A 26,806-nucleotide genomic window follows, 5' to 3' on the forward strand; every position below is an offset into this window, starting at 1 on the left:
AAAACATGAAACTTAACTCGTTTTCTACTAACACGACTTATGATTGTTGTTACGTAGGGCGTGAAATTAAAAAATAATACAATATTTTAAAGAATGCTTCTAAATCCTGCAGAGCACAGAAACTTTGACAATATCTTGTTCACTCATCGTCACGCATTTTTAATTAGTCTTTCATCATAGGTCGCGGCTATTGACAGAAAATTTGTCGTAATTGGTCTCAAAAGAACAATCAAGGAACGAAAAAAACAATAAATGTACTCGCGTGTTATTTTGCGATTATTAAACGAAAAATAAAGAGATTTTTAGTACGATAAAACATGTTTATTGAAGAAATGCATATACTTTCCATTGTTTTAATCCAAATAGTTTTATTTTTTCTTCTGTACTTTGTAAGAAGCCCAATTATCCATATAAAAAGGAAGATCAGTTTTACGCACCGTTACAGTTTGTCAATGGTCAAAGACAGAACAAGTTGTATGTGCGTTTGTGACTTACAGACAACTCAGGAAAATGAAATTATTGGTACGTACAGTGATATTCGCTGATGGTGTATTACCATGTGCATTACGTTTGATTTGTGAATGACAGTAGTGTATTACATTGTGAATATGGAAGGAAATAATTATAGATGCATACTAAAACGTTTCGTGTGGTGTTTCATAACAGTTTTGCCAATTAGGATGGAATATATTTAAATTAACCTGTGAGTAGTGGCAAGGGATGTCTTATTCCAAGAAATTTTCCACAACATTTCACACTTTCTGGTTTGCGAGAGCTCATTCTTGGCTAAGTGGTTAGCGTGTGCTTCTTTGGCGTAATAGACCCTGGTTCGATTCCCGGTGGGAGCTCATGTTTTTCGGATTCCACGTTAATCACACTGAGAAAAATCCGTTATCCGGACAGCGGTATATTGTACAGATATGCGGAATCCATATTTTCCCTACAGAAATCAGTATGGAGCATATGTTATTCATATGCAACAAAGGTACTACCTTTTTTCCACTTAGATGTTACACCATGCCGCTTCAGGATGTCTGACATCTAACAGTCTTAAATATGTTACTTACGTCAGCTATATGTTACACATGTCCATCTGTATGTGAGACACCAACCGTCTATACAAAGTTCTTTCTTTCATACAGAAAGTACGTATAGATGGAACACATACACGGAAAGTATTATAATACATAAGTTTTCAGTTATACGTTTGGTGCAGGATGTTACTTTTTTACAGTTGCAGATAGTAGTACTTTGAGTCCAAAAACACAAGATTTATGCATTTAACCTATGTTTTTGCGTACATCACATACTTTTTTTTTCTCTGTGTGAAAGGTCCAAGTCTCATATATACTATATTAGAACTTGCATCGTCTGTCTGATTTGCCACTGCTTTGTTTTACGATATATTGTAGAACTAACTGGATAATTTGCAAACTATTGTTGACAAAACTAGTACTGTTGGCGAGTATTGGTTACGGTAAATTCTTGTCACAATTGGTTTGAAAGTTAATTTGCTGACAATGGAAATCGTTGTACAGTCAGGGACAAAATTTCTTCCCGAGTTCCTTCGTGATTAAGCGGTTAGCCTACGCGCCTTTGATGTGGGAGACCCTGGTTGGGTTCCCAACGAGACCTCATGTGGAACCCATCTCTTATAGGCTCTCTGCTGAACAGGACGTTAAACTCAAACTTAACTGAAAAGTTCTTTCCTTTTAGTGAAATTAGTTTCGTAATTAACTTCAGAATAGAAGGATGATTTGAACACAGTTGTCAGTAAATTAAAAAGAATATAATTTTCTTTCTTACAGACATACCACCGTTATTCCAAAAATAAACTTTAACAAACGGAAAGAACATTTGTCGCTGACTGTACAACAGTATCTGTTTCAGGATTGGAGTATTATGTATCGTATCTCAGTAGCATAACTTTTTGCATTTTTTTTTCAAATACGTGAACAGAAAAAAGAAATTGTGATAGAAGACACTTAATACATATAAACGAATTAAAATGCTTCACTTCAATTTTAACTTTAATTTTCATTGTCACTGTTTGTTTACATAATAAACTGATATACATAATAAACTACAAAATAAACCTTTCGGGCCAAAATTTAATAATTTCATATCTAGAATTAGAAAAACATATTAATTGATATTTGTTTTTCTTCTATCTCACAGAATAAAAAAAAATATATGAATCAAATCAGTATTTGAAGCATATATATGGTGTGGGCCATTTCACATACCTCTGCTGGAAAATTTGAGTTTTGCTAAGGATCATTTTTCATTAACGCCTGGGTAGCATAATCATGAAAAACACAACTCACTGATGTCACACTAAGTAAGGCCTCAAGTATAGCCTTGTCCTGAAAAGGAACATTTTACCCAAGTCAATTTAACTCAATTTGATTATAGAGCTCTCTTGTGGCTAAGCGTTTAGCGCACACGCTTTTGGCATGGAACATTCAGGTTCGATCTCTGCTGGAAGCTCATGTGCTTTGGATCCCATGTTAAGCTGTAGGACCACGTCTCATATAGCCTTCCTGCTAAAAGGGACGCTAAACTGAAACGCAAACTAACACAAATACGAATTTGCTTATAGACATCCATGCAATACACGTGCGTATTGTTGGGTTTCATATCAGTGTAAAAAAAATAATCAAAAACTCATTTAAAAGGAGGTTTTGAACAAAGACAAAAATGAAAATGAAATGAAATATTGTGACCGTTAAGTAAGGGAGACGGATGATTAAGGAAACTGAATGATGATGGAATGAGAATGTGGGAGGAGACCGGAGTACTCTAAGAAGACCAGGGACATGATGATGTTGTCACCACAAATTTACTTGGTCGGGGATCAAAGCAGGGACTACACGCACAAGAGGTAAGCACTTCACCACTGAGTTACCATGTCCCTACTGGAATAGATACAGATATACCGTTTAAACAACACAGAAATATTTCTTCGGAAAATGCATGCTCATTTTTTTATTATTTTTTTTAAAAACAGAATTGGATACGATTTCGGGAAAAATATTGAGAGTTCTTCCTTCCCTTCCGAACATCTTTTTCAAGTAATATATCAAATAATATATATATTGAAAATAAATTTTCATCATCTGACAACTTGATCAGCTCAATTTTACATTAAAATGATATCAGCTACTAATATTTGACCCATCATATTTCATTGTCCACTAAATAAAACATTCTTTTGTGTTATTGTTCTAAGACACCTGTAATGTCAGTTTCAACTATCAAACTCAGATGCACAAGAGTCAAGAAAAGGTCTTGTCTTACAAGCGCATTTTCCTTTAGCGTGGGAGACCCAGGTCTGATTTTCGACGGAGGTTATGTTCTTCGGATCCCACATTAAGCAGTAAGCTTTCGTCTTACATACAGTCGCTGCTGAGAGGGACAGTAAACTGTACATTAAATACAAAAATGTTTTCACAAGAAGCCAGATAATATTGTTCAGATAGTGCAGTAATTCTCGAAAACATATGCTCATTTACTTTTCCAAGATCATGTGGATGTTTGTTAAGAAATAAATATTTTAGTAACACTGACTATGAACTGCTAGTATTGTCTTCAGATAATAGTAAATATTCTTTTTAAAATGTAAAAAGAGTATGATTTTAACTGTAAAGCAGGAAGTAAACTATGAATTGCATGTATGAACTTACAGCTGTGCAGGCATCAGATATAAAATTTATTTTTGTAATTACAATATTTCACTTATAGCAATTTATATATGTTTATTGAGAAATTCAAAAATAACCATATGGATCAAATATTTCAAGCCCATATGGAAAAAAAATCATTTATTTGAATATTTTAGTCGATATTGCATGCAGATTACTTTGTAATATTTTAAGAATTTTACTATGGCGGCAAAATAGTAAATGCAGCCCATTTTTAAAACATGACTGTAATTCTGAGGTCGGAATACTGCCTCCGCAATCCCCTACCAAAAATAGATCTGATAAGATACCAGAACATAGTTTTGTTTTGATCAGACACTCATTACGAATATAAAGGAAATGTTTCGTAAGTTATTTATAATTATTGGAAACTTACAGTTTCGCAAAAGAAGTAGTGGCTAGTCCATACCCAGACTTTAAATGCTAGAGAAACAATCTTAGACGATAGTGCATTGCTATTAGTTACTACCTGATTAAAATGATATAGTTCATATTAACTACTTGAAAGGTTAGATATCTTCAAATTCTTGATGCACAACTACCAAATTGTAAAACTAAAGGAGAGCCTTCAAATTTAAAATATTTTGAAATTGCAGGAAAAGAAACTAAATGGTTCTGAAATACTAAAGAAAATGCTATATGAAATTAAGTGAAGTAAAAAAAAATATTATAAGGCAACATGAAGTAATCACATGTCCAGCAGGTAATGTCACACTCACTTGACTAAATTTAGCTGTTAGTAAATTTCAGTTTTCAGCACTTTTCCCGGCGGCTGCTTGAACAGTTGGGCGTTTTGACCATTTCACGGGCAATCTGTCCGTATCTTTTTTTTTTTTTGATTCTTACGTTTTGCTTAGTGTGCCTGTAATTTTTGCGTGATATTTGTTCATTAAGAATTATTGGTTTTGGTCGTATTGTGGGCAATATGACAGTTGGCATATGACCGGTAAATGGGATTCATCCTGATCTACTGGCTTAGTACATACGTTAGGGCAAGCGGGTTAAAACATACCTTCAGACAGAACTGTCAGACATACAGATCCAAAAACGGTTTGTTCGAAGTCGGAAAGAGATGAAAACGAGCTAAGAGTGGCACAAATGGTTTGTTCAAACAGGTGAATAATGACTATTAAAGAGCTTCTCAAAGAGCTAAATACCTCGTATGGGTCCGTGAAAAGCATCTTAAGGGGTCCATCAAATGGGCAAATGGCTTCCTTCTTCACCACGAAAATGTGATCTTCTACACTTTGCTTTTGACTTTCGAGACTTTGGTCGAAAAAAAAAATCATGTCTGCCCACATTCGCTGTTCTCTCCATGCTGATTCTGGCTCTTCCCAAAAAATTAAAACACTTAAAGGCAAATATTTGACATCATTCCTAACATTAAGAGTTCCATGACAGAGCACCTGAACACCCTTCCAAAAGAAGCCTTCCAGAATTGCTTCAGTCATGGAGTCAACGTTGGGATAAGTGCACTGCTAGTCAAGGACAGTACTTTGAAGGAGATTAAATCAAAATTTCATGTAAGCTTATTTACTTTTTTTCTAATAAAATTAGTTATCTTATTTTTTGATCACAGCTCGTGTATGTTTAAAATTGTGTTATAAATATAATAAGCATTAAGCAACAGAAAATTAAAAATGAAAAAGCATTGTATTATATTGGTTATACTGTAATAAGGTAGTTAGCTTCTTATAGTTGAGATAACTGAAATTTTATTTACATTTCTCTGACGGAAACTGGGAAAACAACTCCAATTAACATTTTACTTATTAAAAATAATAACTTTATAACAATTACGAAAGTTTTAAAAATCAAACATTGCAAAAATCTGTAATATAGACGTATCCTTAATTACTTCTGACAACTGACTAGTAATCCAAAACAACATCGAAGATTTACGCGCTTTATGGCTAGTCTTAATTAGTGGTCAAACATATAAGCTAATAAACTTGCAGCTGAAAGGAATATTTCATGTTTCTTATGAAGTAAGTGCATCATAAATTTTACAACTGGATTTCTGGCCGATTGCGTGACAGTGATGCTATATATTTTATTCCACTTTGACAAAATCTTGAAATATCTAGAGATGACAAGTAATTTACTGTGTACTAAAAGTCAACATATAACTGATTGCATCTAATTATTAAAGGCATACTGACCTCATTTTTTGTTTAGATTCTCACAATGATCTGCTTCATACAGACATGTTTATCAATTTGATTTTACTTTGTCTCAGTAATGATCATGCGATTTTGTTGTAATTAGCTCAATCTATTGTAATTATTGTGTTTACAAGTCTTTCAGAAATGAAGTATGTTATACAGGGTAGGCCAAAAAGTTACGAAAATGTTATAACTATGGATAACTTTATTTATCATTGGTTTCCACTGATATTTCACAGACTTAAAGACCAACGAATTTAAGATTTTTTTTTCAGTTATGTGTGGAATATAATCTCAGGTAGGTGCAAGACATTGTAATTCTCACAGATATGGGCCATGTCTTTCTTGTCGTCAAAGACAGGTCGAATACAGGAATTGACCACATAAGAGAATGATTTCATCCTCAAGTTGGTGATGACTGACAAACCGCATTTATCACTAAATGACTTTGTTTACAGACAGAATTGCCAGTTTTGAGGCAATAAAATCCACACGCCATGCGTAAGCGTTCGCTACAAGGTCCTGACGTTGGCTTCTGGGGACCATCATCTCCAGAACCACTGATATAAACTGGCCATCCCGTTTTCCTGGCCTTACTTTATAATTTTCTTTGGGGCTATCTGGATGTCAAAGTGTATGCGAATAAAGCACAAATAATACAGCTACTCAAGGACAATATTCGTACAGAAATACGGGCACTCGGACCAGAAGTCTTGAGGTTGGCCCTTGTCATAAATGATGTGCTACATAAGGCCGGAATTTGTAAGGTCCATATTGGTGGGCACCAACCTGAGATTATATTTCACAAATAAGAGTAAACAATTTTTCATTCTTGGTCCTTAAGTCTAGGAGATATCAATGGAAATGACAAAGTTATTCACAGTTATAATCCCTGTATAACTTTTGGCCCACACTGTATAATGTGATGGCCCCAAAATTTACAGCAACTAACATATCACGAGTAGAAAAGATGTCTTTCAATACTGGTTCATGCCTCTTCATTTCTAGATACACAATGCTACTTCATCCTCTTTGATCTAGTGACTTGATTAAGATTCAGGCTTCGACTCCCTGTATGTGTTCTAATTCCATTTTAAGTTGTAGGTTTCGTCCTATATAGCATCAACGCTCACAAATGAGGTAAATTCAAATCTACCAATCTAGTCACTTCCACTTCATGATTTTTGATTCATGATTCTTTTTGTAATATTATTTTTGCATATTTCTGAAAGAATTTTAATTCAGTAACAGGAGCCGACTCTTTTTCTTTTTTTTCTACTTAATACTTTGAATCAGTCGTTGTCAGCTGAATAGTCTGTGACGTCACAAGTAGGTGCACTCCTCGAAGTAAATCACACGGAGAGGAATAGGAGTTTAAAAAACCTGGCGTTGACTAAAAGCAGTAGAAGAGACAAACAAGAATATTGCGAGCGTAGTCAACGGTTTTGCAGACCTACCAAAAATAGTTTTCAAAGCTGGAGTATGAAACTCTTTAACGACTGACAATGTTAATATCGCAAATAACTTGACTTGATTGTGTCCATGGTCATGCATATCTTCAATACAGATTTTCGTTTTTTTTATTATTCTTTTATTCAGTTTTAAAGAGTGTATTTTATCGCAGGTTCCATGCATATTTTATCAAGATTTAATTTCAGTCTTCGGAGTTAAAACATGAAACTCCTCAAGGGATGATAATGCAAATATAATGTGTATGCTCATGCATAATTCCGTAAAACGCAGAAAACAATTGTTTATTCCAAATGCTTGGAAACACACTAATAAGTAGTAAGCGTTGCAAAATATAACCAAAATAACAATGCAGTTGGGTATTAGAATTTAAAAAAAAAGTTTGAATAGACGCACAATGAGTCCGCCATATTGCATTTTAAGTAATTCTCTTAAATTGAAAGCTTGGCATACGATATATTATGTTAATAGTAAAGTTTCGTAAAAAAAATGAGTGGCACTGTTATTTTCGTCTAGCACTAATCGTTACGAAGTTATGACTGATTCTTTGTTTGTATTGTTATAGGTGACTTACTAGCAGAAAATGATTTTAACGCATTCAAACACATTCAAATTTTGCTGATCTCTGGAGAATGAAGCGATAGGTTGATTACAGACAATTTTAGCCGCCGTCATTCGGAAATATTTCCTTTTAGCAATGGCACTCTGTTCAAATTTTTTGACAAAATTCCAAATTGACCGAAGACTAGTGGTCAAGTATTGCAAGAGTACGAGACATTAACTGTGGCAGTTTCGGCATAATTCAGTAAAAGTCCCAAGACAACCACGCATAGTGTAGCCTGCGAATATATTGTGAGTCGCACGTCAATCATTGGTATTATGTCAGTGAATAAGGGCCACCCTTGCAGGCTGCAACTTCACTTACACTTTAAAGAAGATGATCCAGATGGTTGTCTGAATTGTGCTCAATGGGTCACAGAAAGGTTATAACAAAACTCCAAATTGTCCTCTGACTTATTGTTTACTGATTAATCAAACCTTGACGTCTCGGGCAAGGTTAACAAATGAAATGTTTGATACTGTTCAAATTGTAATTCGCATTGATTTGACACATCCTCAGATGTTTCCGGCAAGGTGATAATGTGGTGTGTTGTGTGGGCCCCTTGCATTGTGAGTCCATGCTTCATCAAGGAAATTGGTTGTCGGTGCTTGTTAGAAGACGACACATTGCCATCCCTGCTGTCGAATGACGGGCCCTTCACTAAGATTTTCCAGCATGACAGCGCCCCACCCCATTACGGTAACTGTGTTCGTGAGTACCTCGACTACTAGCTTCCTAATGCATTTATTGATCGGGAGGTACTGTGAAATACCCACTTTTTTCCTTTGACCTGAACTCACTGCCTACCACTTGTAGAGTCATGTGAAGTCTATTGTGCAAGCGATTTAAAAAAAAAAAAAATGGGATGTTTAACATGCCAAGAAACGAATTGTGGGTGTATGTTCCAATATTACAGTAGACACACTTCGCAAAATTTTGCGTAACTGGGAATTCAGAATGCATTTGCCCCCAATTGACCGTAATGGTTATGTACCAGTGAGTGACCCTTGTCTTTGTAATGGTTAAAGCTAGAGAAAAAAGAAGTAGTGCCACTCAATTTTCATGAAACCTTGCTATTAAAATGGCATTATGCATCCCGTGCTTTCCATTTAAGACAGTTACTTAAAATTTAAGATTGTGGACTTCAAGATGGCGAACGTCATTGTGATGCGTCCTCAAAACATTTCACCATCACTGTTCCCCATTTCCATTGTTACTTCCGTTATATCGGTATGCCACTTATCAGGATGTTTCCACTGTAAGTGTCTAACTAAGCTATTGGATAACAAATCAGTTGAGAATGCTCCATGAGCATTGCCAGAACGACCTTTAAAAAACGAAGAGATGGAGTGGAAAGGATTACTGTCATTGTTTCTAGATGTAAAAGTAAATCTTTTTATCCGAACCTTGTTCTAGTCTCGCAAAAATTCAAAAAAAAAAAATATATCTCTATGACTCCCGATATATGGCTCCTTAAATCTCTCGAAATTCGAACTTTTTGAAGCCAATATCTGAGGAACAGCGGCCAGCTCCCAGTTGATAAGTGACCACAGGTTACTATTTCGTACCAAAATGTTCACATTCTCTTAGGTACAGCTCAACATCAATATAATCTCTGTGTGACTTACGGTTCCTGAGATTTGGCTTTTTAAATCTCCCGAAATCGGAACTGTCTTTTGGCCAATATCACGGGACCGGTAAGTCATAGAGAGACGATATTGGTGTTAATCGATACCTAAGAGGATGGTAAAAATTTTGGTACCGATATTAGTTGGTGGAAAGTGGTTACTATTTCGTACCAAAATATTTTCATCCTCTTAGGTATTGATCAATACCAATATCTTCTCTCTACAACTTATGGTTCCCGAGCTATGGCTCGTTAAATATCTAAATAATTGACCATTTTGGGCCAATATGACAGGAACGGTAAAGAGAGATGGTATTGATCTTAATCAATACCTAGGAGAATGGTAAACGTTTTGGTACCGATATTAATTGGTGGCCACAGGGCAACTGGCAGTTTGACAAACCAGGGGCCAGTTGGACAGTAGTCATCGGTTACTATTTGGTACCAAAATATTTACCATCCTTTTAGATATTGATCAACGCCAATACGATCTCTCTATGATCTACGGTTCCCGAGATATGGCTTCTTAAATTACTGGAAATCGGCCATTTTTTGGCCAATATCTCGGGAACGGTAAGAGTGAAGCGAAAAAAATAATCACTTTCTCTGATAGGTTTTGATGCTCTATCGAATGCAGGGTTCAAAATTGAAAAGGTCGCAAATAACAGACAGACAGACAGACAGGCACACATACGTAGAGAATTCAGTAACGAACTTTTTAAGTTCGTTGAATATTCGACGATAATTTTATGAGGCGTTAATTTGTTTTTCTTGGTACAGACTTCTTTTTATGTAGATAATAATAATGACTTTTTAAGCACTTTATTATTTCCGGTTTTTAGCGTATTTATTATTTTCTACCATTAGCGCTTTTCTTGAAGTCAGTATTTTTTTTTTCTTTTTAAGAATTTTATAGAGGTGATTATTCTTAACGTCACGCAAGCTTGGACTCGGTGATAAAATCGCTACACCATTAATGCGACAAAATGTTTGTGAAAAAGTGCGGCGCATGACCGTACGTATCACTAAACATTTAACATTATGTAGAAAAAAAAGCTGTCACTTCGAATCTCATAAAATACTATATTAATCCTAAACCTGTGTCAATTCAATTATAATTCTTACTAAAATTTCTGAAAAAAAAAATCGTTTGTCAACGTAACTTTGCCTCACCCTGTATATTCTGGTTATTCCTGGGAGACTATTTGGTATGCCTCAAGGCTACCCCATGCATAACTCTTCTTCTCTAAGTGCCCTTTGACGTGGGAGACCCGGGTTCGATTCCCGGCGGGAGCTCATGTGGTTCGGATTCGACGTTAATCACTGGGTACACGTCTCATATAGCGTCGCTGCTGAAAGGGACGCTAAATTAAATTAACTGAACTCTAAGTGCTTTTGTGAGCAGAATTTCCCAAGTGTTCTTATTCTACATTTGTGCAGGTTTAGTGGTTCATAGTTGCATTTAACTGACATCGACAATGGGGAGAATAGATCAAAAAAGTGTAAAAACTTTTCCAGGCCAGCAAGCCTGAGGTTTTCCTGGGTTTCCCTCATTCACATCAGACAAAATGAAGGAATGATACCTAACATGCAGGCCAAGGACCATTCCTTCCTTCCGTTCATCTTATAGTGTGATCGTCGAGGGACGTCGTCCCTAATACGAGACGGGTTAACATGGTCATAAATACCGAAAGACCAGAAATCTAATTGCTAATGCTAGTCCTAATCGTATCTGCATGTATGTGTGTTAATATACAAATATTCCTAGTAGTATTCGGTTATACATTAAACAATATTTATTTTCTAATATACATGCCAACACAAAACTATATAAATTTTAGTTAATACTACATAAAAATACAGAGTGGCCCAAAAATAGGTATGCAAACCTTTATCGATCAACTATGGCATTCTAATTTATTAAGATAATGAATTTATTCGCTTTGGTTTGTTTCTAGCTTAAGGTATAAGTAAAAAGAAATTAAAAGAACAGATAAGGAAGAAACTAAGTCAATACCTGTATGAAAACAATAAGTAAATGATATAAAATGTCATGAGCCGATCAGTAGTGGACTGTGTACCCACTTTTGAGCCACCCTGTATGTGCAGACCAGTACAGTGGTGTGTGTTCAAAATAACTTATATTTGCTATAGAAGTAGACAATATAGGGACACGGTGGCTCAGTGGTACAACACTTACCTCTGCTGCATTGGGTCCCTGGTTCGATCCCCGGCCAATTAAATTTGTGGTAGACAACATCGTGTCCATAAGTTTTCTCGGGATACTCCCGTTTCCTCCCACTTTCTCATTCTACCAGTGCTTCCATCATCATTCACTTGTTTTAATATTCGTCCCCCTTAGCATAAAGAGCATATTATGATGTTATGATTATGGGATGTTAAACTGAAATAGCAGGGTGGACCGTATAATAGTCGGCCTAATGAAAGTGCTTCACAATTCAAATAATAATAATAATAATAATAGTAATAATAATAATAATAATAATTATATAAAAAGTGCTGGCTAATAGCTTCAATCATCAACTTAATTTTGTATTGCATTGCCGTAGCCCTTCAATTTTTATTTTTAAAATGTTACTTCACGTCTTTAATTAGGTCATATACTAGTGTTATTTTTGTCAAGTGACAAGTAATCCTGTAGGAAAATCATTTTAAAAAATAGAAAGTAGTCAGTGAAAGTGGTTACTTTCAATCTTACAAAATCTCTTCATTGTCATTTCGGTAATTATTGCCACTAGTATTCATTTTAAAATAAAAGAAAGAAATGTGAAATATTTGAAGCGTAAAATGTTAAAACAGTACCTAGCAAAGGAAAGCATTAATTAAATATGAATAATTTGTCACGCAAGTATCAAAAGTAAAAGCGAGATTTTTTTATTTGCTTCACAAGCATCAACAGAACAACAGACTACAAATATATTTCTTTCAATGCTTTCGGAGGTTAGCTTATTGGCATATTATATCTAGTCACTGTAGTCATTATGCAACTGTAATACCTGTCTGTCACGAGATCGAATCTCATTCAGGAAATGAAAATTATTTATTAACGTTTTATCAATCATCTGTTTTATTAACTCCTCGAGCCGGAAGTTAAGTGCGCATTACCCGCTGCGAGGCCGGCAATTTTAAAACACTAAAAAATATGCAATTTTCGCATAATGTCGCAAGATTTAACATAATTTGGCGTAGTAAGAAGGAAAACCAACAGATAGCAGCACATTGCAGTCTACTTTTGAGTGACATGAATTTTCGTTTATGTGGGAAAACAACAGATGGCAGAAAATGAGAAATGTCGCCACTAGTACACGGGACGTATACGTGTACGTCGAACTGCCTCTAGCAGTTGTGTGTGGTCCGTACACGTGTACGTCGAATCGGCTTAAATGGTAAAAGGAACCAAGCACATAATGAATAACAATTCTTTAGACATATGGTTCTTTTGTTGAGCATGATTTTGATTATCTAATTCTTTAGTTAAAATTAATTTCAAAAACATAAAAAGCATTTTTTTAAAGTAAGATTTTTGGAAAACCAACTGCTTGTTCAATTATCTATTAGTGTAATGAATGCAATGAATAGTCACTTTTAGTTTTATTTCTAGCAAGAGTAAACACTGGTACAAACGGTTGACTCCATTAACGAACTTGGCCAAGATAATAACTCTAAATTTCTATTAACAAATAGAATAAACAAATAGGAACAGAACATTCAAAAATCTGCTTCGTTTAAGTGTTATTGTGAAGTGACCAACGGAAGGATTACCAGTGCTATCTTATGTTTCATATTGTGAGATATTAATATAAAAGTTAGGTACATTTTCAACCGTGGATAATTTAAAGCATAAATCGTGGATTGTTTGCTTAATATCTACCCAATTTCAAACCTAAAAGTTTTAAAATATTACGGCAATTCTGAGAGGAATATGCCAACAATTAAGTAAATTACAGAATGTAATGTCTAACGATTTCATCAAGAAAGTACACATTGATTCAGAGCAATTAATCATTCTCGCAATTTTTTCAATATATGAGTAAACTATACGCAAATTTCGATCAATACTTTTATCAAGTAGTTGATGGGTAACTATTCTTCTTAATTGAAAGATACACTTGAAAATGTTTGCGAAAACAAATATATTTTGTCGTTGGGATTTATCGTTTGAATCAATCTATTCTGTGATCAAGCATGTGCCACTCGACCCTCTCTAAATATTTTTTTCATGAATATTTATTCTATATCAGGGTACTTAAAAGCACGATCATTGGATTTTTAAAACAACTCGTAGCTACGCAGCGGCTGCCGCCATTTTACGTGATCTCGATTTCAGGCGTTTTCGTTGTTTTGAATATCTCAGCATGTATTTGTCCTACCAAATTGAAAATTGTTGGACGTCTCCAACTTGTGCAGACCTAAAACTTTGATTACTTAACATTTTTGCCTAAAACGCTTGAAAAGAGTAAAATCAGGGCCTACAGTAACAACATTTCTGGACATTGAAGACATGTTTGGGAAGAGGAAGCAAATGACGTAGGGATCTGAATTTGTGTGTTCATGTAGTCCTTGGTGATAAGTTTATACTAAAAAATTTGCAGACCTGTAGCTGCTCGCAAAGACCTGAAAAAATCGTAAAGTTGGGGGCCAATTTGGCATATTTCACTGTCCAATATCTCCAATGAGCCTACATGAAAAAATCTGAAATTTTGGGAATAATTACTCCTTTAGTATGCCATAACACGCAACAAAGCGCGATTTGTGTTTTTGAGCAGAAGGGTGTCAAAGTATTAAGGAATGATGTCATACTCTAGGAGATATTTTGTTCACAAATGCAACTGGAAATTTGTTGTTGTGAAGTAAAATAAAGTAGGATGAATGGTTAGTCCAGTCAAGGTTCTCAAGCTCGTTGCGGCCCACTGTTCCCCTTGTTGTGGCCCACTGTTTTGTCATACCCACAGCATCACTGATGAAGAATACCGCTATTAGCAGAAGGGGAAAAAAGTCAAAATGCACACTTGACAAAAAAAAAAAAAAAAAAAAAAAAATCCGTGTGTACTCATTGCTCTTGCTGCTTGCTATGTCAATGATATTCAATCATTTTATTCTTGTTTTAACTGTCAACTCATGCAGCAGACTGTTGTTCTTTCGTTTGATCTACATCCCCCCCCCTCCAGTCAGTGTTTACAGTGAGCGAGTGCGTGACTGTCTGGGGATTTTTTTTATCCCTAGTTTAGGAAGGAGATTCGTCAAATAGTTCATAATCATATGTACTTTAAATTTTGAATATATGTTGTTGTAATGTTACCAAGTAAATTGTTTGACTAATCAATGTACCTTTTTTTATTTACACTTTTTCAGGTTCTTTTCGCAGCAACAGTTGTATGTGCCTTCACTCTCCATTATGCTGATGCGAAGAAACATCCTTCGCAGTAAGTGTTGTTAAATAATTCAGAATTGTCTTTATTGAAAGTACTGAAACTGCAACTAGTTTATTAATAGTTACAAAGATACAGAAAACCATTTAAAATGTAATTATCGTAAGTTACATTTTATAAAATAAATGCCTCTGGAAAAACATACTTTAAATAATAAAACAAAAAGTGCTAAAATGTGAAAATAAATCATACAAATTAATTGTTTTCAAGAAAATTACTTATTTTAAAATTAAATTCTACTAATGCATGTCTAAAAAGAATAGCATGAGGAGCGCTCTGATATAAAGCCAATTTATAACGTACTTCATGTGACCACCCGTAGTTTCGGGTTGTATTTCAGAACTTGCATAAAAAGAGTGGAAGATGAATATTCTTAAAATAATGTCCCTATATCCATTACACTGCTTGAGTGTTTATCTCCTCCTATTATATAGCATATATCAAATATTTATTGTTGGTTGTATACATGCAACGTGTTTCTTTAAAAAAAATCTATATTTTTACCCCTTTCGAACCGAAAATAAAAAAAAAAATCGTACTGCATTCGATCTGCTGAAAATCTGTCAAAATCTGTATAAAAAATATTTTGTACTTTTCTATATCACTTACTTACATTTTTTTTTTGCTTTTTTAGTAGTTTACAATACAATCTGTTTTATTCTATAAGGAAAGCATGATTCTAATGATATTTATTTTATTTTATTTTATTTTTTATACAGTTTTACTATATAAGCATAAAGTTTACTAATAATTAGGGTAAGTAGGTGTTCCAAAGTAAAGGCACAAAGGTAAGGACTTGTCACAAAGATTCACTGTAAGCTAAGTGAAGTGGGTAAGATATTTAAAGCTTCATTGCAAGCAAAAAGAGGATAGAGCTCCGTAAAGCTCCACAGCAAGCTAGGCGGGAAAGGAGAATCACGAAGCTCTTCAGTAAGCTATGTAGTTTGTGGTAAGGAATTGTCCAAAGCTCCACTGCAAGCTAAGCAAAGAGTTAAATTTCCAACAGAGTTCCACTGCAAACAAAATTGGCAAAAATCTAAGAGCTCGATTATAAGCTAAGGCGGGCTGGAGTTAGATCAAAATTCTATCGAAGCACCACTGCAAACTAAGAAAGGGGAATTAACCAGTCAAAAACTAACGCCAGTCGTAGTAGTTATCGAAATGTTATAGCTGCTCCTGTGTAGTAATCGCGCTGGTGTTCCTTTACGATGTCTGGATTAGTAATAAAATGCATGTGGTGTTATTTGCAAATACGAGACATTCGGCATGTTAATATTTACAAATATACACTAGACTCGGTGTCTTTTGAGACTATAGTCTATCTGATGAGGTAGAGATTCAAAATTGCACAAAAAAATAACATGAAGAAATAGGACTAAAACTGAAAAAGCATTGGTTGTTGTAACTGGTTTGGTATAATCCATTGTGATCAATTGCGCTCTATGCTTTTATGGTCTTAGAACCATTTCTTCATTTTACCCGAAAATAATAAACTTTTTGTGTATTTTACGAGAATATTAATTTTATTATTTTTATGTTTATTCTTTTTTTTATTTTTTTTTCTTGTAAAACATTTAAACGCCTGCGGGGACATGGGTTTGGGAGTAAATGCAGAGAAAACTAAACACATGAAGTTCGCCAGGATATTAATACAGCAAATTGTGGATGTGTCAACATGTCAAACAATACTTTCGACAAAGTGGATACTTTCAAATATCTAGGATCAATATTAAACTTAAAACCATATTCAAGGAAAAAATAAATCTCGACTAAAAACACATAATTCATGCTATTATTCCGTTCAAAATCTTTTGTCGTCGCGTATTTTGTCATGCCAGTTGTGCTGCATCATTCCGATATATGCGTTTAAGAAACAGAAAGAGGTTAATACATAAAAGTCCAAAAGAAAATTAGATCACAGAATGAACTGCTGTTTACAAATAATAATAATAATAATAATAATAATAATAATAATAATAATAATAATAATAATAATAATAATAATAATAATAATAATAATAATAATCATAATCATAATTACAATAATAATAATAATAATAACAGCAATATAATGATAAAATTAACTTCATTGCTATAACTGCTGTTGCGATACTAATCTAATACCTAGGTATTTTGGTTCGAAAAATGTAGAAAAAAAATCAAAACTTAATATTTGGGTAATAATGATTCAAAATGAATCTCCCATCCTTATTCGCATAGCAACAACTCGAGAACCAATTACAATAATACTTTCAAAATACTTATGTAATATAATATACTGGGAAAAGATGTGACAAAGTCGCAAAAAAGTTGAATGAATTAAACGAAAATCGCTTAAAGTAAATTGCATTTTAAAACAGAACCGAGTAACATTGACTCATTCTGTCTTTCTAGTGTTAAGGTTCTCCAGACTGAAGACTATCTGAGAGACCAAATTTTTGTCGGGAAATTTCTAAACCATCTCTGACATTTATTAATCTTCGTACATCTCCATACATTGAGCAAATGATTGTGGTAGTCTCGATAATACACTGTAAATAGCAAAACACCATTTAAACACTTTTAGTGAAGATTTTGAGGGGACAATTGATAAAATAGTGTTTATAAATTGTGCTTCGCGAGTCGAAAACCGTTGATTCTCGAACAACAGTATCGAGTATGACACATTTAAAACACTTCTTGTTATCAAACACTTCAGAAACAAAGTGATGACACATTTTGCAAATACATTTGGGACATAACTTGGAAAATACAGTATCTAAAAGGGGTGAATATATGTGCTCTGGAAGTTATCAAATAGTGTCTGTAATGTGCAAATGCTCCTACTGTGTATAAAAGTAGTTTCTTTGTATATGCAGTGTATGAAATTAAAACCAAGGGATTTTGAAACACAATAACATGTTTATATTTTTTTAAAAAGATAATTATATTTACGCATGACAATAATTGGCCAAAATATGATCTTTATATGTAAAATAATTGAATAATTTCCAATACCTCGAAGTTTGTCTTTCATTTGATATTTTTTTTCTAAACATTAACAATAGTGTTTGCAATTAATGGAAATAATGTCCAGATAAAAAAACACGTGTCAATTTTTACCAATTATTAAGCATAATACAATGATATAATTATCATCACCATAGGTTTTATGCCAGAATTGTCAGGTCACTTGCTGCAACTGAGAAGCTTCCATGCCCCACAGTCTTCCCATAACATCTTCGTCTTCAAGTATGATTTTTTTCTGTTTTGATATTGTTTATCAATTGTATTCTTCTTCGCTCTCTCCATCTCTTTCCTGCCACCGCACCCTTTAGCAGATATCTCATGATATACAATTCCTTCTTAGCCAATGTTCCAAATAGTTTTTCTTCCGATTCTTAATAATGTCTAAAATTGTTCTTTTCTCACCCACATTCCTAATACCCTCTGATTCGTTTTCCGCTCGACACAGTAAATTCTCTCTATCCTTCTCTACACCCACATTTTGAATGCTTTCGGTCCTTTTTCATCATTTTTTGCGTAATTTTCAAGTTTTTGCCCTATACAGCACAATACCTCTTTATGAATCCATTTCTCAACTCTTTATTTAAGGTCCTACAAAGTAGTATTTTCTTCCTCCTAAAGACTTGTTTCACCATTACCGTCCTTGCTTTTATTTCACGCTCTTACTTCATATCATTATTATTAATGCTAACTAGGTATCGAAAATTAGTCACGAGTTGTAATTTCTCCCTCATACTTCTATATTTGACACCGACTGCTTCGTTCCAATCACCATTCTTTTTGACTTTCTGACATTTATTTTCATACTATAAAAATGTTATTTTCATACTATCTATCTATCTATCTATCTATCTATCTATCTATCTATCTATCTATCTATCTACGAGTTGTAATTTCTCCCTCATACTTCTATATTTGACACCGACTGCTTCGTTCCAATCACCATTCTTTTTGACTTTCTGACATTTATTTTCATACTATAAAAATGTTATTTTCATACTATCTATCTATCTATCTATCTATCTATCTATCTATCTATCTATCTATATATATATATATATATATATATATATATATATATAGATAGATAGATAGATAGATAGATAGATAGATAGATAGTATGAAAATAACATTTTTATAGTATGAAAATAAATGTCAGAAAGTCAAAAAGAATGGTGATTGGAACGAAGCAGTCGGTGTCAAATATAGAAGTATGAGGGAGAAATTACAACTCGTGACTAATTTTCGATACCTAGTTAGCATTAATAATAATGATATGAAGTAAGAGCGTGAAATAAAAGCAAGGACGGTAATGGTGAAACAAGTCTTTAGGAGGAAGAAAATACTACTTTGTAGGACCTTAAATAAAGAGTTGAGAAATGGATTCATAAAGAGGTATTGTGCTGTATAGGGCAAAAACTTGAAAATTACGCAAAAAATGATGAAAAAGGACCGAAAGCATTCAAAATGTGGGTGTAGAGAAGGATAGAGAGAATTTACTGTGTCGAGCGGAAAACGAATCAGAGGGTATTAGGAATGTGGGTGAGAAAAGAACAATTTTAGACATTATTAAGAATCGGAAGAAAAACTATTTGGAACATTGGCTAAGAAGGAATTGTATATCATGAGATATCTGCTAAAGGGTGCGGTGGCAGGAAAGAGATGGAGAGAGCGAAGAAGAATACAATTGATAAACGATATCAAAACAGAAAAAAATCATACTTGAAGACGAAGATGTTATGGGAAGACTGTGGGGCATGGAAGCTTCTCAGTTGCAGCAAGTGACCTGACAATTCTGGCATAAAACCTATGGTGATGATAATTATATCATTGTATTATGCTTAATAATTGGTAAAAATTGACACCTGTTTTTTTATCTGGACATTATTTCCATTAATTGCAAACACTATTGCAGATCCAGTGGCAGATCCAGGATATGATCAAGGGAGGGACTAAACATAGTTTGCCGCTTTATCCAGTGTAAAACAGGATTGAAGTCCATTTTATCCAGTGTATACCTGAGGGCCAAGGGGGCTATAGCCCCTATAGCAACCTTGGATCCGCCCTTATATATATATATATATATATATATATATATATATATATATATAGGGTGGTCCATTTTAATCTTTTTACGGAAATATCTCGAAAACGGTTGAACATAAATAAACTGAACAAAAACTAAAATAAGAAATACCATGGGACAGATCGAATGGCGTTTCCACGGTGCCCCCAGGGCAGCTCTTCAAGAAGGCCCGGGGCCCAACTTTATAATCTTAAATGGAAACATGGGTCGAATGACACCTCGTTCGATAGGCCTTTAAAAACTAAAAAAGAGATGTGGAAAAATATTTTTATATCGGTCACCGTATTCAAAATATCCCCCAAAATATGTTACCTGCATCAGGTGAAGGTCCAGTAGCACTAGTATGAAAACGGTTGAATATAAATGAACCAAACAAAAATTCAAAAATTTAAATCCACGGGGCAAATCGAATGATGTTGTTGCGGTGCTCCCCAGGGCCGTTTTTCATGGGGACCCAGGACCCAACTTTAAAATTTTAAATGGAAACATGGGGCAAGTGATACCTCGTTCGATAGACCTTAAAACACTAAACAGAGTTGTGACAATGAACAGAACAAAAAGTGAAACAGGGTATATATACATGCGCGAATCCAGGATATGATTAAGGGAGGGACTAAACCATACTTTGTCTCTTTATCCAGTGTAAAGCAGGATTGAAGCTCATTTTATTCACGGTATACCTGATCATTAAGGGGGGGATATAACTCCTGTAGCCCTTCCCTTGGATCTGCCTAGGGGGGATATAATAACAAGCAGTGTTACCAACGCAAAATAAAGTTATATTTTCTCAAATTGCACTGTGTAAGGTATTACCTATTTCTAATTTAGGTATTAAAGAAAACCACAATACTACATATATTATTCAGTGTAACAAAGGACAATACAGTATCACTAACATCAACCTTTTGGAGATCTCTAGTAACTCAAATAGCATAGACGGTGCAATGCGCATCATTTGTGTCCTAGCGGCAAATACTATGATCATGGTATAATGTATTTCGAATGAATGAAGGAACAAAGTTACAAAAAATGAAAAAAAAATAACTTTTTCTAAAGACTTTACTTCGAAAACGTGCTGACATATCACGTCTCATCATATAGATGCTTCCAAAAGACTTAAGTGATTGTAATGTAATTTACAAGAATTGTTATTTCAAACCGTTTCAGAGATACCAAACACATGGATAGTGATTGTTTTATTGCTTAAAATAACGCATTTGTGTTAAGTTTTTATAATGATTGTTGTTTTAGTTTGCTTCTATAGCATTACGACAATAGTTTTTGGTTGTTTTAATTGAAACAAGTTGCAATTCCATTATTTTAGACAGCGTTGCCAACTTAAATAAACTGCTAAATATTATTGTAAATATAGTGCAAGCAACGTAACTAAGCTGCAAAATATTTTAATAACTCGTAATTTGCTTTATGGTGCAAGAATGGTTTCAAAAGACGACGTTTTTCATAGTCTTTGGGCTATTTATAACGTTAATATCAAAGATTTTCATTCCAGCAATACATGTAAATGCAAATTGTAACTGAAATTAAATGTAACTGATAATTTTTCAGGAACACTACTTGTTCCCCTAAGCCATGGGCCTGATGTACACAAAATCATGCTTAATTAAAAGATCAAAATACACCCAAGTTACATTTCACTTGTTTTAGTTTGACCACCGACCATCTCAAACTCGATCCATACCATTAGTTATATGCGATTATTCAAGGATTTACAGTTAGTAATACACATTGTGTTGATTTTTGGTTTGATTTGTTTTAATTTAATGTTCTATGATTATGCTAGGGCGTCTAAAGGAGACGTGGATCTAATGATTATAATGGAAACCGAACCACTTCGGTCGTTCAACTGTACCCCCACCGGAAATCGAATTCGGGAACACGCGAACCGAAGTCAAGCGTGCTAGCCGCTAGACCAAATGGAGGTCCTCACATTGTGTTGATTTAAATCATTGAGTCAGTGTTGCCAGATTCGAAGATTAAAAAGTAGCGTGTCTGTGCTCCAAAAGTAGCTGATTTGAACTATTTGTAGACCAAATATATATATACAGTGAAAATTAATTATTTTGCAACTAATGACTGGTACTAATTGAATAATTTTTAACATGGGCTGGAACATATGCTGGACATATTGCAAGAAATTATGAACAAAAACAATTCTAGACAGGATACTACGAGATAAGAACAGCCTAGGAAATGTCCTTGTACAAGAAGGTTTGACGAAATTAAAAACAACTGGAGAGTAACATGAAAAAGAATTGCTCAAGATAGATAGTCGTGGAGAAGACTTGGAAAGACTTTCATCCAGCAGTTGATTGACAATGGTTAATTATGATTATGGCTATGATTTTATTATATATGGACCTCAGACGTACACTAAACCAAGTCATAATTTCGTAATTTTACAAGAGAAGCGAAAAACCAGTTCCTTAAGTAAGATCTATAGTACTGTTTTCAAACTATACTAAGTAGTTACAAAGTAATAGGATGCTTTTAGACTTACGTTGTTACACCACTAGAAAGAACATAGTCTATTTAAAAAGTTTTCTTAACTCAATTTCGACCAAAAAATGACAGCATAGTCTACCTCTAAAGTTCATGTATATATATATAACTTTTACTAGGTAAGGTAGGGTAAAAACAGATCCAAAATTTAACGAAATTCGTACAGCGAAAAAATATTTTTGACTTCATATTGCAGCAAAACTACGAAAATTAATACTAAAGAAAACAAGAAAATTAAGAATCACTTGTTTTGCCGGGACGGAGAAAATATATACATATAGCTCGAATTACCTATATACTTACATAATATGTATGTCCATGTTTCGCAAGTAATTTTCTAGCAATCTCGTAAAATTTTAGCGTAATGAACGCATGATTAGTTTTCTCGAATAAAGATCATATGCACCGCTGAGAAAAATGAAATGAAATCTTTGAGTTTTACGTCCCACGGTTATGCCGGTTAGGCTAAAGGAGACGATGATGATGACTAATGAATGAAATGGTGGAATGAAGAAAGTGGGAGGAAACGGGAGAACCCCGAGGAAACCCACGCACACGATGTTTGTCTACCACAAAGTTCACTTGGCGGGGATTGGGATTCGAACTGGGACCCCAAGCACCAGAGGTGAACGCTCTACCACAGAGCCACCGCGGCCCCATGCACTGCTGAGAACTCAGGGATAAGCTTAATCTATGTTACGGCACTGGATATATGCTTATATAATACATTACGACCTTATAAAGTTGTATAAGAAACAGAATGTACTTACAGTGAGACGCGAACTGTGCCGTAGATCCCACCATAAGGTTAAGGAAGTGTCTGTTTTAAAATGTGAGTTAAACACTGAGATGTGAAACAGTAATAAAGCAATTGATCAATTTGAAACAAAATATATGGTAGTAATAATTTAATCTATTTGTTAAGATAATGAACATTATATTCTGTTTTTAAAATGACAATCAAAGCAGAACGTTTTGGATAATAACTGAGAAATTGTAAAATTTCAATTTCGGTATGATTAAATACATTCGTGCTGCTATGTGTTGCGTTATCTGTTAGGAGGTATTGAACAATTCTGATTCAAAGGAAGTAAATAAACTACTGTATAGTACTGGAGTTAATTTAATAGAATTTAATTGCATAGGCAGTACTGAGGCTATTTGAGACAAAGTCTATTGCTGAAAGTGAAATATGGGTTACTATTAGGGTTTTATCCCAGGTATGTTATACCCACTGATGATTGAACCTGAAACACACGCATGGAAAGCATTAGCGCTAGCAAATTAGCTACGAAGAAATACATCATACCATAGTTCTGTCAAGAATGAAGGCAAAAAGTAAGAAGCGGAAACGACAGACTGTATGATAATAATACTTTCACAATTTTAATTTCACACAATTTATTTCGAGACTTTCGAGACGAGACCGAGACTTGGCATTCGAGACCGAGACCGAGATCGAGACTAGCATTTGTTGAGCGAGACCGAGACGGCGATTTTTGACTCGAGACGAGATCGAGACCGAGACTGCTACTTATCAACCGAGACGAGACCGAGACTGTACAAAGTATCGTCTCGTCTCGTCTCGATATCATCCCTAATTTTGTCTGTGGCTTTATAAAATACTAGTAGAAAACCTGTTTTCGCAGGGCAAAATACTTTTCCTTTTGGATATAATGGGCTGAATTTAGACTTAAACGTCATCATAAGTGACACTGTTAACCTCAGTGACCTCAAAACTATAGATTTGACACTAATATCGATCATTTTCGATCATTTTCAAATATCTCTCCCTCTCCCTTCCGTCAACATGAAATGATAAAAAAAGCATTCGAGGCACGAACTCCACTTCTATTGAAAATTTGATCGAGACCGATCGAGTGGTTCGAGTTATTGTCACAAACGTACTTACATTGTTTATGTATTTTTTTTCTATCTCTACCGTCCTTCCCCTCCAATAAGTTGCACCATCAAAGTGAAATAAGAAAAACATTCCGGGCCCAAACCTCATGTATGTGGCAAATTTGATCGAGATCGGTCACGTGTTCAAGAGTTATTAAGCTATATATATCTGCCCTCCTGTATATTGTACCGTCAAATTAACACAATAAAAACACTCTCTGACCAAGCCTCATCTATGTTGAAAATTTGATTGAGATCGATCGGGTGATTCAAGGAATGCGAAGTCACAAACATATTTTCATCTTTATACATATAGGTGATTGCACTGTGTATGAAAATTATATGTTATTTAGTAGCAAATTGTGTTTGATGTCCTTGAAGTTTCCTAGCCATGACTTGGATATTCCTAACAGTGAGACATATAGGCTTAACAGTAACACATCACTTACACTTCTGACAATGACACTCATAATTACTCCTAACAATAAATTTGACGAAGTAAAAAAAATCAACAATACATTATGACGTAAGTGACGATAAGCTTTAATGAAGTTACCAGTGGACTGTAGATTCAAGTTGTACCTTAATCTAATGTTAAATATTCTAATGTTCACCGTGGTTTGGGGTGCATCTGAACAACAAGGGTGCACATTAAATTCGCGTAAATACGGTACTTCTCTTTATCTAGTACACTTCCTGGTTTGTAATAAAATAGAACCTGACCTATAACCTGAACTATATTTATCTTTAGCAATGTAAATGCTGCATTCAAAGTATGTTTTATGAATTAATTTCTCGATTTTTTTAAATAAAAGTAAAATGTTCTGTGATTTATTATGGATTAACTAGACTACATTATATTGCCATTTATTTTATTTTCTAGTCATTCTAGTGATTCGTATGACGTGCACTACAAGCCAAGAGAAGTCTCTCACCATCATTCCCACGACCATGGCCACAGACATCGCCATAGGCATACGAGACATAACTATCACATCGTAGTAAAGAAACCAAAAATTCTACTCCACAGCGGCCGAGGGAAGAAAATCAGAATTATTATACCAGCTCCTCCCCCTAGAATTCCTCCGTCTAAGTCAAAACTGAACACTAACATCAAAGTGTTGAACACGAAATATCGTGTACCGAAACCTCATCATCACGCAGAACATCATTACAGTAATGCTATCAAAACTGGTTTGCAGATAGAGGAAAACTTGAAACCTTCACATCAACAGGGCCCTAGTTACCTAAATCAATTACATACACAAAATGCTGAAATTCCTTTGGAAGTTCAAGAACATTACGACAATCATATATCTGGGCTGTTTGGAGGCGGAGGGAGTGGAGAGGAGCATAAGTATGGAATTCTCATTGCAGGTGGACTCAATAAACCAAATGCTGAAGAAGTAGAAGAAATATATCCATTAAAAAATGAGCCAGTGCAGGAGCACCACGAACATTATGCCAGTTTACCTGATCAGCAGAGTTTTGAAGAACAGCTACAACACAAACTAAAATATGAGCAGCTAAAAGAATTTTTTGCTAAAAACAATGCACACTTTGGCGATTATTTCCCCACCATTAAAGAAGCAATCCCACAACTTCTAGTTAATCAGCATCATCAACAGAGCAACTTTAATCCTACTGGAAGTCATAACTCAGGAGAGTCTTTTCTTAGTCAGTTTCCAGAGCATCAGAAGAACAACTTCGGGACTGAATTAAGCGAACTTTCCAAGTACGGAAACAAATTAAAACAACAGACTTTGCATCTTAGTGGTGCCACTCAAGGTTTAGAAAGCAGCAACGGTGAAAATGAATTTTATCAACTTGCCGTTGCAGACGCAAGTCCGTTGAAGGTAATTAAACCAGAAATTAGCGACTTATCTTCATTTGGTACCCATGGGAATGGACAGTATGTTTCCTCGAGTCATAGCAAGGGAATTAGTAACAACAACGCTCATTTGCTTAGCGCACAAGGTAGCACTCAGCATGCTCAATATGAACTGCCGTATGAGGACGTTTGGCAGTACTCATGGAAGGGGAAACCGAGTAAAAAATCGAATGTATATGCTTTTGTTAAACTTCATGTAGGAAACGAGAAACGTGCTGATAATCACCAATAATTTCATTGTAATTCAGAATCTCTGATTTATTACTCAGAGTTGTTAGCTCTGAATTACTAAACTTTGTTTAACACACGATCCGAGAATTATAGCTATCAGTATGGATATACAAAACACAGCATTAAATAAGAAAATAAGACCGAGGAAGCTAT

At 34.6% G+C, this 26,806-nt stretch overlaps 1 protein-coding gene across 1 annotated transcript; it reads left to right on the forward strand.

Annotated features, from left to right (window-relative positions):
• The first annotated feature begins 463 nt into the window (after positions 1 to 463).
• LOC145673867 (uncharacterized) lies at positions 464 to 26,806 on the forward strand. Its single transcript, XM_081743645.1, has 3 exons — positions 464 to 522; positions 14,941 to 15,011; positions 25,415 to 26,806. The coding sequence occupies exons 1-3, from the start codon at positions 511 to 513 to the stop codon at positions 26,652 to 26,654; spliced, it is 1,323 nt and encodes a 440-aa protein (XP_081599771.1). The 5' UTR covers positions 464 to 510; the 3' UTR covers positions 26,655 to 26,806.

Source organism: Thermobia domestica, chromosome 17 (genome assembly GCF_964235325.1).
Source record: "Thermobia domestica chromosome 17, izTheDome1.hap1.1, whole genome shotgun sequence".
Classification (NCBI taxonomy): Eukaryota; Metazoa; Arthropoda; class Insecta; order Zygentoma; family Lepismatidae; genus Thermobia; species Thermobia domestica.

Excerpts from the sequence above, each read along its gene's own strand:
- LOC145673867 (XM_081743645.1), top strand. Across the intron at positions 15,012-25,414 it reads GCGAAGAAACATCCTTCGCA|TCATTCTAGTGATTCGTATG; the intron begins GTAAGTGTTGTT and ends TTTATTTTCTAG.